Genomic DNA, 16189 nt, shown 5'->3' on the forward strand with positions numbered 1-16189 from the left:
AAGGGAAAACAGGAATACAGAGTGAATATTTAAAAAGATTGATATAAATGAAAACCACATTTAGAGAATGCAAATTTTCTGAGTTGACATGAGTAAATTTTATAAATGAGGCAAACTAAAACTAAAAGGCAGTTACAGTGTATTATCTGTTCTGGATTCATCTTCCTCTGATAAACTTACCACCTTCATCTTTCGTCATTAATGATGAAAATCACTTTTCTTGACCCTTTACTTCCACCTCCCCTTCATTTAGCAACCATTAGCTTGTTATCTATAACTATGGGTCTGTTCATTTTGCTTTGTTTATTTAATTATTTTGATTTAGAATCCAAATACAAATAAAACCATGATATTTGTGTTTCTCTGTCAGACTTATTTCACTTAGCATAATACCCTCTAGGTCTATCTATGTTGTCACAAATGGAAAGATTTCATTCTTTTTTATTAAGTAATATTCCATTGTACATGTAATATATGAAACTGAAAATCAACTACAAGAAAAGAAACACATCTTCTTTATCCATTCACTAGAGGCCCGGTGCACTAAATACATGCACTAGGTGGGAGGGGGCGCTCATCCTGGCCTGTGCCCTCTCCAGTCCAGGACCCCTCGGGGGATGTCTACCTGCAAGCTTCAGTCAGACATCCCTCTCGCAGTCTGGGGCTTTAGCAGTCTGGGACCCTTGCTCCTTACTGCTCGCCTGCAGCAGAGTCAGGGAAGGCTCCTGCCACCACCGCTGCGCTCACCAGCCATGAGCCCAGCTTCTGGCTGAGCAGTGCTCCCCCTATGGGAGTGCACTTACCGCTAGGGAGCAGCTCCTGCATTGAGTGTCTGCCCCCTGGTAGTCAGTGCACATCATAGCGACTGGTTATTGTGGCGGTCGTTCTGCTGTTACGTCAATTTGCATATTAGGGTTTTATTATATAGGATTGACTGATGGACACTTAGATTGCTTCTATTAATGCTGAAGTAAAAATAGGAGGACATATATCTTTTCAAGTTGCTGTTTGTTTGTTTTTCTTTATTTTCTGTGGATAAATACCCTTAAGTGAAATTGCTGGGTCATGTGGCAGTTCTGTGTTTAATTTTTTAAATTAAATGTATTGTGGTGATATTGGTTAATAACATCATATAGGATTCAAGTGTACATTTCTATGATACATGATCTGTATATTGCATTGTGTGCCCACCACCCAAAGTCAAATCTTGTACTGCCACCATATATTTGACCCCTTCTCCCTTCACTGCCTCCCTCTTCACTCTGGTCACCATACTATTGTCTGTGTCTATTAGTTTTTCTTTGTTTTTCTTGCTCATCTATTCCTTTCAGTTTATATCCCACATATGAGTGAAATCATATGACTCTTAACTTTTTAAAAATGTATATTTTTATTGATTTCGGAAAGGAAGGGAGAGGGAGAGAGAGATGGAAACATCAGTGATAAGAGAGAATCATTGATCTGCTGCCTCCTGCATGCCCCCTACTGGGGACTGAGCCTGCAATCCAGGCATGTGCCCTGACCAGGAATCAAACCCTAACCTCCTGGTTCATAGGTTGATACTCAACCACTGAGCCAAACCAGCCTGGCTTGTTCTTAAAATTTCTCAAGATCCATCGATGTTGTCACAAATGGCAGTATTTCATCTTTTCTTACTGCTGACTATATTCCATTGTATATATGTACCGCATCTTCTATTTCCAATCCTCTATTGAAGGACACTTTGAGTTGAATAATACTGCAATGAACATATGGGTACATATATCTTTGAGAACAAATGTGTTTTTTTTTTTGAGGCATATTCATACTGTTTTTCATAGTGGATGTACCAATTTATAATCCCACCAACAGTGTGCAAGGGTTCCCTTTTCTCCACATGCTCACCAGTACTTGATATTTGCCAAATTTTTTATGATAGCCATTCTAACAATTATGAAGTGATATCTTACTTTGGTTTTGATTTTCATTCCCCTGATAATTAGTAATGTTGAGCATCTTTTCATATGCCTGTTGACCACCTATATGTCTTCTTTGGAGAAATATCTAAGTCCTCTGAGGTACCTTCTTAATTGGTTGTTTTATGTCTGATACTGAGAGCACCTTAACTGTGAGCACAATATGTTCCTGTTTAAAAAACTAATTAATGTCATTTTCCATAACTATTTAAGATAATTGATAAATAACTCAGCTATAATGTTTAGGAAAGTGTTCTAAACTTTCCTTTACTGAAATTATCTTTTTCTGCACAGTATATTCAAAATACCTCCAGTCAGGTTTTCCTGGGGTGATTTCATTTGAATAGGCAGTAACCACTAGCTACTAATACTTACATTTTTTAAAAAAGAAGGTAATCATAAAGAAAACTTTCATATATGGATTCCTCTTAAACCTTACTATATTTGTGTCTGCTAGCCACTAAGTTTCATTTTGAAGTACATCCTAAGTTTTCCATGTGTAAATATTCTCTAAGATGTTATTACCTGAGACCAGAACATATGCTGAGTGTTGCAGCTGAATTTGGAAAGTTTGCAGCATATCCTTGGTAATGGCAATGCATCTGAAAGACAGTATGGAAAAGCAAATAAATTATTTTTTTATGAATAAAATATGTATGGTAAAATATTATAGATGATTCAAAATGTTAGAAGATTATATATTATACAAATTTATTTATGCATATTTTTAGGGAAAAACATTTTTTACTACTCTTCTTACTTTGTACCACCTAAGTGTCCATGAATATTACTCAACATTTTATCTTATTTCTATATATAACAACCTCTTACATGTCATAATTATATGGAATAAAATATTTATTTAAACTGTAAACAGAACAAACATATCTCAATGGTAATATGTCCATTTCAATAAAGCAACATTCTATATAATAAAGATATGCAAATTGTCGTTATGCCATGAAGTGTAATGACCAACTGCGTAACGACCAGATCACGGATCAGCAGGCAGGCGGGGCAGCTAGCTACAAGCGGGTGGTGCAGAGCTACAGGAGGGGGCAGGGCAGCAAGCTATGAGGGGGAGGTGGGGAGGCAGATGGAGCTACAGGAGGGTGGGGCAGTGGGTGGAGAGCTAAAGAAGGGCGGCAGCGAGCTACTGGCTACAAGCAGGCAGCAGAGAGCTATAGGAGGGGGCAGGGTAGCAAGCTATGAGGGGGGCTGAAGGGCAGGGGGGCCTACAGGAGGAGTGGGCAGCGGGCGGAAAGCTACTGGAAGTTGACAGCGAGCTATTGGCGAGCTACTGGTGCACAGATTCATGCGCAGGGATACAAGTATAATAATAAATATTTAAGACATCTTACCTTAAAATATGAAGAATCAGTATGCAAAGATCCATTTTCATTAAATGTATAAACCAAAAAATCCTGGGATAAGAATGAGCTAAGAAACAACAAAATGTTTGAACAATGAAGTTAATATGAATTAAACATTACACTAATAAAAGTAAATGTGAAATTTATTAGGATCATATAATAATACTAAAGGCCTGGTGCACAAAAATTCATGCACTGTGAGGGGTCCCTCAGCCTGGTCTGCCCTCTCTCACAGACTGGGAGCCTTCAGGGGATGTCCTACCCTTGGGGAGTGGGCTAAGCCACAGTCTGGCCTCCCTCTGCGGGAGGCAACAGGGCCAGTCATGGGAAGGTGCTGCCCCCATCACCCTGCTGCTGCTGCCACTGCCGGCCACCGCGGCTGCCAGCCCTTGGCCCTCGCTTATTGGCGCTGACCCCACCACACACCCACTGGTGGGTAGAGGGTGATCTGGAGCCAGGCCGGCTGGGGGAGGGGCTGTGGGAGGTTGAGGTACAGCAGGTCACACCCCATCCAGCCTCTGCGGAGGTGTGGCACTGAGTCCGAGCTTGTGCCACTGCTTCTGTGGCTGCCTCTGCAGAAGGGGCAGCACTGGGACCTGGACCAAGCAGCCGCCTCTCCCGCTGCCTCTCCGGAAGGGGCCCCGGTGCTGGACTGCCCGTGCCATGGTTTCTCCTGTGCTGCCTCTGGGAAAGGGGTGGTGGCAGCGCCACCTCTGCTCCCGCTCCTGCTCCCGTGGAGGCACCACCTCCACTCCTGCTCCTGCAGCGGCGCTGCCACCACTGCCGCTCCTGCAGCTGCACCTCTCCTGTGCTACAGGCCCTTGGCCTTCGCAGCTGCTGTGGCTTTGTCTGGATGGATGTCCGGAAGATGTCCGGTCTAATTAGCATATTACCCTTTTATTAGTATAGATGTTTCAGTTAAAGTAATTTTAGTGTGGTGTATCAGGCTTTCTTAACACTGAGATAAACTCTGTGAATCCTCTGTATCAGATATCTATATGTGTGCCTGTGTATGTCTCCATTCAATGAATTATTTTTTGAGTGCCTACTACCTGACAGATCCTCTTTTAGGCACTGGGATACGGCAATAAATAAAAGACAAACCACTGGTCTTCATGATAGTGAGGAACATATTCTGCCAGCATGTTAGATGACAATAAATAAGAACTGGGTGAGAGAGGTTTATTGCAAAATGTGATAGGATGGCATGGGAGACTTACAGATATTATGATACAGTAGATTATTAAAAACTTAAAAACAAGCCTATGGATTTGCACAAAAATGTTATTCCAGATAGAGTTAAGAGAAAATGCAAAGACCTTGAGGCATAAGTATGCTTTGTGCATACAAAGAACAGCCTAAAATGGAATGTGGGTTAAAGACAAGAGATAGCAATAAGAGACATGTTAACGAGATAAGAAGTCACTGGAAGATTTTGAGCAGTCAGTGAAAGGTCAGACCAACATTTTAATAGAATTAGACTGAATGCCGTATTGAGAATCATCTGCACAAAGAGAGATACCAGTTAGGCTGTTACGGTCACCCAGGCAAGACGTGTTGGTGGCTTGAAATAGGATGGTAGCAGTGATGGAGGTCCAATTCTGAATATATTTTGAAGTTTTGAAGGTGGAACGCATGGGACTTAATCCATTGACTATGGGAGAGGGGAAAGAAAGATGTCAAGGATCACGCCAAGGTTTTTGTTCTGAGAAACTGCAAGAATAAAGTTGCCATTGACTGAAATGATTGTGGGAAGGATACATTTTGGGTGGATCAGAAGTACAGTTTAAATGTTAAGTAAGAGAACTCTATTAAACACTTGGTTATCAAAAAACTAGTCAGGTAATTGAGTATGGTGTTCACTGGAAAGGAAATAATTAATACATAAATTGTACTTGAAGCCCTGGGGCTGGATGAAATAGGCAGGTGATTGAATATAGCTAGGGGAAAGAAATGAGACTTAATAATTGCTCCATGGAGTTCTCTGAGATTGGAGACATAAAAAAATAATCTGAAAAACAGACAAACAAATACTGTTAAAGAGTAAGCACAATGGTGTAAGAGTTAAACAAGGAGTTGGTGGTAATGAAGATATTTTGTGGAGGAGACACTGATCAATTATATAAAATGTTGCCAAATTGGTTAAGAAAAATGAAGACTGGCATTCAGAAACATGAAGATCATTGATTCTCTTATCAAAAAACAATTTCAATGGAGTTATAAAGGCATTAAAGACCAACATGAGTTTAATGTTGGTGAGAAAAGTCATGAATTAAATGAGGCTAATTTTCTCCAGACTTGGTCAACTATAAAGATGCAGGTGGACAAAATGCAGTTGTTATAAGTATATATTTTTAAAAAGGCAGGTGGAGAGAAGGCTCTTTGATTTAATTGATATGAAATGTTGAGAAAATACACTGACAGAAAGTACATGGATTGTTACTTGGAGTGTAGTAGGGAATGGGATTAAGTGTGAAATGGCATGAGAGGTTTTATGTGAGGAATGAAATGTTCTAAAAATGGTTTATGGTTCATGGTTGCAATACTACATAAAATTATTAAAAACTAGAGGCCCAGTGCATAAAATTCATGCATGGGGGGTGTCCTTCAACCTGGCCTGCACCCTCTCCAATCTGGGACCCCTCAGGATTGGGCCTAAACCGGCAGTCAGACATCCCTCTCACAATCCGGGACCGTTGGAGCTTAACTGCTTGCCTGCCTGCCTGCCTAATTGCCCCTAACTGCTTCTGACTGCCAGCCTGATCGCCCCCAACTGCACTCCCCTGCTGGCCTGATCGCCCACAACTGCCCTCCCCTGCCGCGATCCGCCTTCTCTGCCAGGACCTGCCTCCTCCACTCCACACAGAGCTGTGGACCCCCAGGCCTCACTGAGCAGAGCAGCCACTGGGCCCCGACTCCACTGTGTGCATGGCCATCTTGTGGCGGCCATCTTGTGACAATGCACGAGGCCATGATGCCACCTAGGCTTTTATTATATAGGATTATTTATTTATGCACTTGGCCGAGTTTTATGATATGTACACTGTACCCTTTCCAATCAAAATAAATACATATATAATTAATACATTCATAAGATATATGCTACTAGTTGAATTTCCCACCAATAACCATTTGATGTGTTAACTATGTTTGAGATACCATGAGACATACTTATTATCTGTCACAATTATTGGGTTCAGTGGCTTTACACTCAATTAAAGATTTATAAATATATTAGAGACCTGGTCATGGATTTGTGCACCACTGGGGTCCCTCAGCCTGGCCTGTGCCCTCTCGCAATCTGGGACCGCTCAAGGGATTGCATACTGTCAGTTTTGGCCCAATGCTCACAGGCCTGTCCAAAACCGGCAGTCTGAGATTCCCCAAAGGATGTAGCAGTAGCAGTGCATGAAGTGGTTCCCATTCAGCACGGCCCCGCTGTGCCTGCCACCCCTGCCACTCAGTAGCACTGCAGCAGAGGTGGGAGAAGCTCCTGCCGCCCCTGCAACTGTGCACACCAGCCGTGAGCCTGGCTTCTGGCTGAGCAGCGCTCCCACTATGGGAGTGCACTGACCACCAGGGGGCAGCTCCTGTGTTGAGCATCTGCCCCCTAGTGGTCAGTGCACATCATAATGACTGGTCAACTGGTTGAGCAGTCGACGGGTTGTAACAGTTGCTTAGGCTTTTATATATATAGATAGCTTATTTCGAAATTTGAAAATAAAAGCTGAATAATTTAATGTAACAATCACATAGATCTAAGATTCAAGGTGTAATAAATCCTACATTGAAAATGGATTGATTAAACATTCTTTATTTTTTCTTCATTATTATATTTAAACTAGAGGCTTGATGCATGAAATTTGTGCAAGGGGCTCAGACCTCGCAGCCCTGGCTGCCTCGGCCCTCATGGCTGCCTTGGCCCTCGCAGCTGCTGCAACCCCGGCTTCGTCTGGAAGGTTGTCCAGAAGGATGTCCAGATGGTTATTCTGCTGTTTGGCTGTCCAGTCTAATTAGCATATTATGCTTTTATTATTATAGATAGTAACAAAAAAAATTAAAAGTAAAATCTAAGCTTTAAGGGAAAATTATATCTTACCTTTTTGTGAGATGCAGAGTATATGGTTTTTTATCAATTGTAATGATATATATCACCTAAAACAAAGCAAATCCATAAAAATGGTTTAGCAAATAAAAAATATACAAAGTAAAACTTTTTCACTCATGTCAAAAAAAGACTAAATCCATTTTAACAATTTATATATTCTTAAAAATTTATTATTATAATAAATTCAGGATTAGGGTAATGAATTTAATCTGTAGGAATGGCTTTTTGAAAAGAAAAAAACTGAAGGTCACATTTTGAAAAAGTCTAAGATTAGCCTTACTATTACTACAGATTAATAATTTTTATGTGAAAAATATATACATTTTCTAGTGAAGATGAATGAGACATAGCTGCAGATTAACATTGTATGCTAAATACAATGAAACAAAAACAAATTTATAAATACATATGTACATACCACTGATGCCATTGTAATTAACCTAATCCTATATAATAAAGAGGTAATATGAAAATTGACCATCTCTCCAGCACACAAGATGGCCGCCCCCATAAGGTCAAAGATGGCTGCCCCCATGTGGACACAAGATGGCCACTACAAATGGCCAGCAGGGGAGGGCAGTTGTGGGCAATCAGGCCAGCAGGGGAGGGCAGTTGAGAGGGACCAGGCCTGCAGGGGAGGGCAATTAGGGGTGACTGGGCTGGCAGAGGAGGGCAATTGGGGGCAACCAGGTCTGCAGGAGAGGGCCGTTGGGGATGGGGCACCCAGGCCTGCAGGAGAGGACAGTTGGGGGCGACCAGACCTGCAGGGGAGGGCAGTTGGGGGTGACCAGGCCTTTAGGGGAGGGCAGTTGGGGGGGACCCAGGCCTGCAGGGAGGGCAGTTGGGGGGACCTGGCCAGCAGGGGAGGGAAGTTAGGGGCAATTGGGCTGGCAGGGGAGCAGTTAGGCATCAATCAGGCTGGCAAGGGAGTGGTTAGGGGGTAATCAGGCTGGCAGGCAGAAGTGGTTGTGGGCAATCAGGCAGGCAAGCAGGTGAGCGGTTGGGAGCCAGCAGTCCTGGATTGTGAGAGGGCAGTCGGACATCCCTCAAGGGGTCCCAGATTGGAGAGGGTGCAGGCTGGGCTGAGGGACACATTTCCCATGCATGAATTTCATGCACCGGGCCTCTAGTTATTAATAACAGGAAAGAAACACAGGGAAGCCAAATATTATAGGCATGCCATTTGTACAGCTTTGCTAGGAAGCTACAGTTTAACACTCTTCAGGGAGCCACCATGCTTTACCCCACAGATCCCTGGGGGAAGGGACTAGAGGACAAGAATGGACACATCCGCAGTCAAGTCTGGGTGACACAGGGAAGGCACTTGTCTGTCAGTCACACCTGGAAACAGGTCATTGGCCAGAGTAGATGTGGCCACTGCAAGTGCAGGAAGAATTGAGATATTTAGTATACTAAACAAAGAAGTTCACTCTCTTGGCTCCTGGCTTTCTTGGTTTGTGCTCTTGGTCACTTTCGTTCTCTTGCATTCACCCACATTGGCCACAGCCATGTGGACCCCACACAATGGACTGATGGACTGCAACTAACCTAATGCTAAATTGGAGCCAATTCCAACATGGAAAAGAAACTGGACAGTGGCTTTGCTTCTAGCTCCAATGAATCCCCAGCTGCTCTTCTTCCAGGACTGGATTAAGGGAAATGGGACTTTGGAAACCCAGGGAAGTAAGTGGACACAAATGAAAAATCATGCATCCTCCCATGTGAGTCTCAGAAAGGTCTTTTTCTGGAGATAGCATAAGGACCCCACCCTCAGCACTCAGTGGGGAAAGGGATACCCCACTTCTACGATAACACTACCAAATACACCTAGAGCCACTTCACAATCCTCTCCATATATAAACCACAAGGGGAAAAATACCTGAATGAATGATGCTAGTGAGACATGCTGCAGCTTCAGGAATAAGAGCTTTAATACAACACAGACTGAGTATAAAGGTTCTCATCATCCTAATGTGGTGACATCCAGGAATAGGAGTGGCTCTAAGGATGTTTACAGAGTGAGTCAGTGGACTGTCTCCACAAAGGCCGACAGACCTTTCTGCTAGCAAATCCAAAATTTCTTTTCAAGACAAACTAATTTTAAGAAAGTTCTCTGATTTTAAGGAAAGGCAGTCTGTGAGGGAAACTCCCTGAGAGGGAAACTCCCAGCAAGTACAAGAAGCCCGCAAACTCAGAGACCAGATATCTAATAACCCAGAGCTGAAAATGTGGGCCTGAGACAGCATAGTAAGAAGCTAGGAAAATTCCTTGGCAAGTAGAATGGGGAAACTGCAACATTTCAACAAACTGGCCAATCAGTTTACATCCAGATACAGAAGGTCATCTCCTTAGAGATAACATCTAAGCCTCAGTTGTATTTCAGCTTCAGGCTTAGAAAAGTAGCAAATCCAGGTAGGTGACTCCAGGACCAGCTATAATAGCAAATGACCCCCTGCCCTGGTGCTGACCAATCAATAGAGATCAGGACCCTGAAAAAGCACACCTTGGAAACTGAAGATATTCTGAAACCCTCCCCTAAGATTCCCACCCACAAGAGAGAGAAAAAAAACCCTCAAGACAAAGATCCTGAGTATGCTCTGCCTCTGGGGAGCATGCACATGCCCCTCCCCGCCCCTTTCTTCCCCCACAGGCACAAATCTCCTAAACGCTAAGGTCCTCAGGAGACTTGCAACTAGGGGAGCAATGGGCAGCAGCACCTTGTCCCAGGCTAACCCCCTGAACCTGTCTCCAAGGTCCCCTTTTTTCCGACTTCCCAATGAGCTAAAGCAGCCCTGTCTATGCTCATTTCTTTCCTATAACATTTTTAGAGAACCAAAGTAGCCCAGCCTAGGCTCTCCTATTGCATCTGCTATGCTAAGTTCCTTGCTTCACTGTCCTCAGCTTTAAGAAACATACCCTCAATGTCACCTGGACTCATGTTGTGAAATCTTTTCTGCATGAAGTCAAGAACCCTAGGCAGACACACTCAGGGCCAAGTCCCTTATCTGGTAACAGTCCTAGTAAGTATACCTTAGTCTTCCTTCAGAATTACACCTTTCCCCCTCTTCTCTTTCCCAATTATAGAGGGTTTCATCAGTGCCCTCAGGCCACAGGCCTCTTTACCCTTTTTCCGAGAAACTAAAGATTTCACATCATAAAGGAGGTTTAAGAGATGAGTTTGGATAGAGTTTCTGAAGTGACAGATGTTCCTCCATATTCTCAGAGTGATATCTGTTATTATAATTTTCTACAAACTCCTAGACAAAATCAAGGAGTGTCTGAAAGTTAATAACAAAGGTTTGCAAAACTTATCCTGTATTACTATAATATAACAATTAATAATGACATATTACTTAAAAATAAAAAAATACAGAACCAATCTCAGATATTTCCTCAGGAGGATGCTGTGACAACAGAGAGAAATGACAAAATCCCTACAAGAAAAAAATATGTGGAAAACATAAGCTTTAAATGCAAACAAATCATCTTAAAATACATCTATAATACACTGCATAATAAATATATAGACACATACACACTGGAGTCAAATGCATTACCTGAACATAGTGAAGTTCAATTAAAAATCAGGCCCAAAAGATATCTAGAAAAAGCCCAAATATGCACACTTCAAAATTTCCCGTGAGTCAATGGAGAAACAACAAAGAAAGTTAAAAAAACATGTTATATTAAAATATTATAAATGCAGATTACATAACAGTTATGTAATAAAGTGACATCAGTGTAAATCAGAGTAAGAACCACCCAAAATTCTCTTCTACATAAAATCAACATGAGAACTGAAAAAATTGTTGGAATCAATTCTCTAGAAACTAACTGAAGGTTTACAATATTCTGGGGAGTGTTTATTCAATAAAAATCACTGATCTTAGTAAAAATATTAATATTTGGGGAATTTGAATTTGCTCTAGTCTCTTCTTTTATTAATTGAAAAATAAGAGAGTGCATTTGCAGTGAATACCAGCAGACTAGCAACCACTGAGAAAAGCAGAATGTGGCTGGAGCATTTTCAAAATCTCATTTCCAGAGAAATGCCAGGATTTGAGCTGCTCTGTGGTTCTTAGAAGACCCACTTCAAGCTTGTATATATGACATAAATCAGATCTCACCTAATGTCAAAATCCTTTTCCCAAAATCATTTGCTGAAAACTACTACAGAATTTTTTTTAACTTCACAGTTGCCTGATGCAATGAATCAATAGGGCAAACAATAGGCCAACCAAAAAAACTTAAAAGGACCATATAATTTAATCTATAAGTAGAACCTAATGAACAAAATGACAAACAAATAGCAACAGACTCACAGATATAAAGAACACACTGTGAGCTGTCAGAGGAGAGGGTGATTGGGGAACTGGGTGAAAAAGGTGAAGGAATTAAGCCAAAAAAACAAACAAAAAACAAAAAACCCTCATATACACAGATAATAGTATGGTGTTTACCAAAGGACTGGGGAAGGATGAAGAGGGTAAAGGGGGTATAAATGTTGCTGGAAGGCGACTTGACTTGGGATGGTAAACACACACTGTAATATACAGATGATATACTATAGAATTATATACCTGAAACCTATATATATATTTTTAACCAATGTCACCCCAATGAACTCAATAAATTTTTTTTTTATAAAAGGAAAGCTTTATAATCAAACCAGAGGCCCAGTGCATGAATTCGTGCACAGATGGGGTTCGGCTGGCCTAGCCCCAATTGGGGCAGATCGGGGCTGGGCCTATTGGGAGGAGGAGACAGTGGGAGGTTGGCTGGCTGGCTTGCCCCAGTCGGGGCCTGATCAGGGATAGGCCGGTGGGGGTAGTGAGCGATTGGCCTGTGAGCCCTGCTCCTGATTGGAGTGGGGGGCTGATCAGGGGTCAGTGGCTGGAGGAAGTTGGTTGGCCTCCCCAACCCCGATCAAGGTGGGAGAGGCCGTTCAGGGGTGTGGCCGGCTGGGGAGAGGGGCTGCAAGAGGTTGGCTGGTTTGCCCCACCCCCTGATGGGGCCGGTTCGCTGGCCACAGTGGGTGTCATAGTGACCGGTCGTTTTGGCAGTCCAGTTGCTGGCTTTATATATATATATATATATATATATATATATATATATATATATACTGAGTGGTCAGATTATTATGATCTCTGAATGCATAATAATCTGGCCACTCAGTGTATAAATGTTCACATGGAGCTTTGGAGAGTTATGACAAATGTCTGGGAATCTAAAAGGCATCACACACGATGTGCATGCCCAAGGCTATGCACATGCTTAGGACAGACCTGAGAAGACCCTAAACTTTCACCTCTGGCTGACCTTGAGACTGTGCAAACAGGAATTGAAATGATAAGCATAGTTGTGAAATTTCCTGGCTGAGTGACAAAATGCAGTGACAGAGCCTCAGCAAAACTGAGAGACTTGTTGGCCATGCATTGAAGAACTCTCTATCTGATCATTAACCAACCAATAAGAATAGAGATATCAGTGGCTACACACACCAAAGAATACAGGTATTAGAGAACCAGTGGAAAAATTAAAACAAATAACAATAATATTTGAAGGGAAGAAAAATCTGATTTTGAGTTACTACAACGTATTATTTGAAGTGATCAGTTTCAGTTGTTAAAAAATTATCAGACATGAAAAAGATAACGAGAGTGTGGCCCAAGAAAAAGGCCACCAGTGAAAACTATTTTGGGGGAAGATTAGATGTTGAATTAAAAAAAAAAATTACTTGAAATTTAGTATTTTAAATAATTTCAAAAAGCTAAAGAAACAATGTATGAACAAATAAAGGAAGTATAATAATTTATCATTAACTACAGAATACCTATAAAGGCAAAGAACTTATTAAAATAAATAAATAGAGGAGGACAAGATGGTGGTGGAATAGACAGATGTGTCCCAAGCCTTGTCCCGGAGTAGATAGAATGAGTAGCTGAAACAAATAACACCCACCCTGAATTGGCAAAGGAGACTCAGCTGGTGAGGCAATTTGCAGCCGGGAAGGGCAGAGGCCCCCTGGAGGAAGGGAAAACCAAGGATCTGGGCAGGAGAAAGCTGCCAGACCTCTGTGCCCAGAGGGTCAGAGGGAAACCACATGGCACTGAGCCGTGTCCCGTGGGACAGGCACAGCATCTGACTGTGGAAAGGAGGTCCGAGGGACTGCTGGTGGCAGGGGATTATAGATCTGGGTCCACAGTCACAAAAGACTGAGCCCAGATTGGGCAGCCAGGAGGGATGACCAGAACACACAGTCCTGGAAGGAGAGTAGCTCACAGAGCCATAGTCTTTCCCCTCTCTGTGGCCTGTGTTTTGCCTCACTGAACCTTTCAGATATGGATACTCACCCGTGGCTGGAGTGCAGGAGAAGGTGTGGACTTGTGGAGTCTTGGGAGAGGCTGGGGAGAGGAGAGAGTCCAGAAGTGGAAGTGAGTCTGGCATTGAGTCATGCCTGAGCCTCGGACCTGGGCAGCCCAGCCATTTTCTCCTGAAGAGATAGCCCCTCCCTCCAGTCTCCAGGCAACCAAAACAGCCACACCCACAATACACCTGATTTGGTATAAAAGATTTTAAAAAATTCTGAATAGTCCCTGAGAGGCCACAGGGACTGGCCTAAAGAGTGGCTTTCAGTCCCAGCAATAGGAAACAGAAACCACAGACAGTACAGAAGACTGAGATCTTCAGCCAGCCAAAGGAACAACACTTCACTTTTACATTTTTCTTTTTATTTTATTTTATTATTATTTTGTTATCTCTCTTTTTTCTTTTTTTCTTTATTTTCCTTTTGTTTGTTGCTTTATTTTCTATTTCTTTTCACATTATTTTTATCATTTGATTTGATTTGATTTGCTATTTTTTATTTTTATACCATTTTAAAATCAATTTTATGTAAATTTACTATTATTATTTTCTTCTTGTTCTCTTTCATCTTATCCACTCATCCCCTTTCTACTTCTTCTATACAAAACTGAGGTCCTCCCCATATTCATCCAATTCTTATCCTTATTTTCTGTATATAAACTCAGCCTCTACAGATTATGCCCCCACCCTCTTTGCTGGGTGTTTGCATTTTTTTTTTTTTTTTTGGTTTATTTGTTTGTTCTGTGGTGTTTTCTATATATATTTTTTCCTTTTTATTTCTTTTTCTTTATCCTCTTATCTTTTTTTCTCTCTTCGATATCATTTGTGCTCTCTTTTCTCTCCCCTAATTCTCTTTTCTCAGGAGGTCACTTATATTGGGGTTATCTGGGTCATGACTACTTTTTTCATGTTTTATTCCCTTTCTGTCTTGTTTTGTCGAGGAGAATTTTATCCTGTCTGGCCAATTTGCTAGAGAGCGAGCCACATAACCAGACATCTGGAGAGGAAACTCCACCCACGAACGGGTCAATAACACCCCAGGCCCAACTACAGAGGCAGGAAGAAGGCAGCAGTGAGGGAGAGAGTGTGAGTGAGTGAGGGTGCAAAAGAGGAGTGTGTGGTTGTGGTGTGTGTGTGTGTGTGTCTCACAGTTAGATCCTGCAGGACCTTCAAGGGAAGACTAACTGGGCTCGCCTAACTAGGCAGCCTCTGCTACCATTGCAAACAGTACCAGGAGGGCAGCTCTTTCTCAGAGGCCTCGCCTTTTTGAAGGGGAGAGCTGCTGTAACTGGGAGCCCAGCCTCACCTCCACACAGGGTGCCTTCAGATAACACCTGAAACTCTACAGCCACCCCTGCCAGGGACCTGGTACATCGGCCGTGGTCCCATGGTCACTGAGACTCCAGCCACTCTGGGTGCAGGCTCCTGTGAGTTCTGAAGCATGCTCCCCTCTGACTGGCCTAATGCTTTAGCCCAGGGCACTGTGATCACATGGGCAGCAGAATGTGAGCAGCCCACTCCTATCCAAGAAGCAGCAGCCCCACAAGCAGCCCGCCCCTGGCCAAAGAGCAGCAGCCTCACATGGCCTAACCCTGTCCAAGGAGCACCAGCTGTGTGAGCAGCCTGCTCCCCTGTCTGAGGAACAGCAACCATGCTAGCAGCCTGCCCCCATCCGAGGAGCAGCAGCCGCATGAGCAGCCCACCCACAACTGAGGAGCAGCAGCCCCACGCAGCCCGCCCCATCCGAGGAGCAGCAGCTGCACGCAGAACTCACCCTGCATTCGTCCGAGGAGCAGCAGCTGTGTGAGCTACCTGCCCTTGTCCAGGAAGCAGCAGCCGCATGAGCAGTCTGCCCCCATCCGAGGAGCAGCAGCTGTTGAGCAACTCGCCCCCGTCTGAGGAGCAGCAGCCTCGTGATCAGGTCACCCCCATCCAAGGATTAGTAGCTGTGTGAGAAGCCTCCCCACACCAGCCAGATGAGCCACTACTGCTGCGAACAGCACCCACCAGAAGAACCACTGCCAACTGAGGAGCAGCCATTGCTGTGACCACCCGAGGAGCAACTGAAACCTGAGGAGCCACTGCCACCCAAGGAGGAGCCCCTCCATGACTCGACATCTAGATCTGTTGGTGAGATCAAAAATAGGTAGACAAAGAAACCCCCAAAGGAAAGAAGAGGAATTGACAGAAAGGCAGCTAAGTGAAACAGAAGTGTGCAATATGTCAGAAAAAGAATTCAGAATAAGGGTCATACCATTCATAAACTGGATGGATGAAAAAATCAACAACTTATGTAAGAATCAAGAAGAAATGAAGAGTGATATACCTGCAATAAAAAACGCCATGGAAAGTTTCAACAGTAGACTAAGAGAAGCAGAGGACCAAAT

At 43.1% G+C, this 16189-nt stretch overlaps 1 protein-coding gene across 1 annotated transcript in view; it reads right to left on the reverse strand.

Annotated features, from left to right (window-relative positions):
* Nucleotides 1–16189, reverse strand: part of LOC308244584 (disintegrin and metalloproteinase domain-containing protein 18-like) — a gene marked incomplete at its 5' end in the record, with an annotated part of 102764 nt that overhangs the window by 75444 nt on the left and 11131 nt on the right. Inside the window, 3 exons of the mRNA XM_080660725.1 lie at nt 2481–2557; nt 3317–3395; nt 7428–7483. Coding sequence (XP_080516851.1) covers nt 2481–2557; nt 3317–3395; nt 7428–7483 — 212 coding nt within the window. The remainder of the gene's footprint in view (nt 1–2480; nt 2558–3316; nt 3396–7427; nt 7484–16189) is intronic.

The sequence above is a fragment of the Plecotus auritus genome (genome assembly GCF_963455305.1).
Source record: "Plecotus auritus genome assembly, chromosome: 3".
Taxonomy (NCBI): domain Eukaryota; kingdom Metazoa; phylum Chordata; class Mammalia; order Chiroptera; family Vespertilionidae; genus Plecotus; species Plecotus auritus.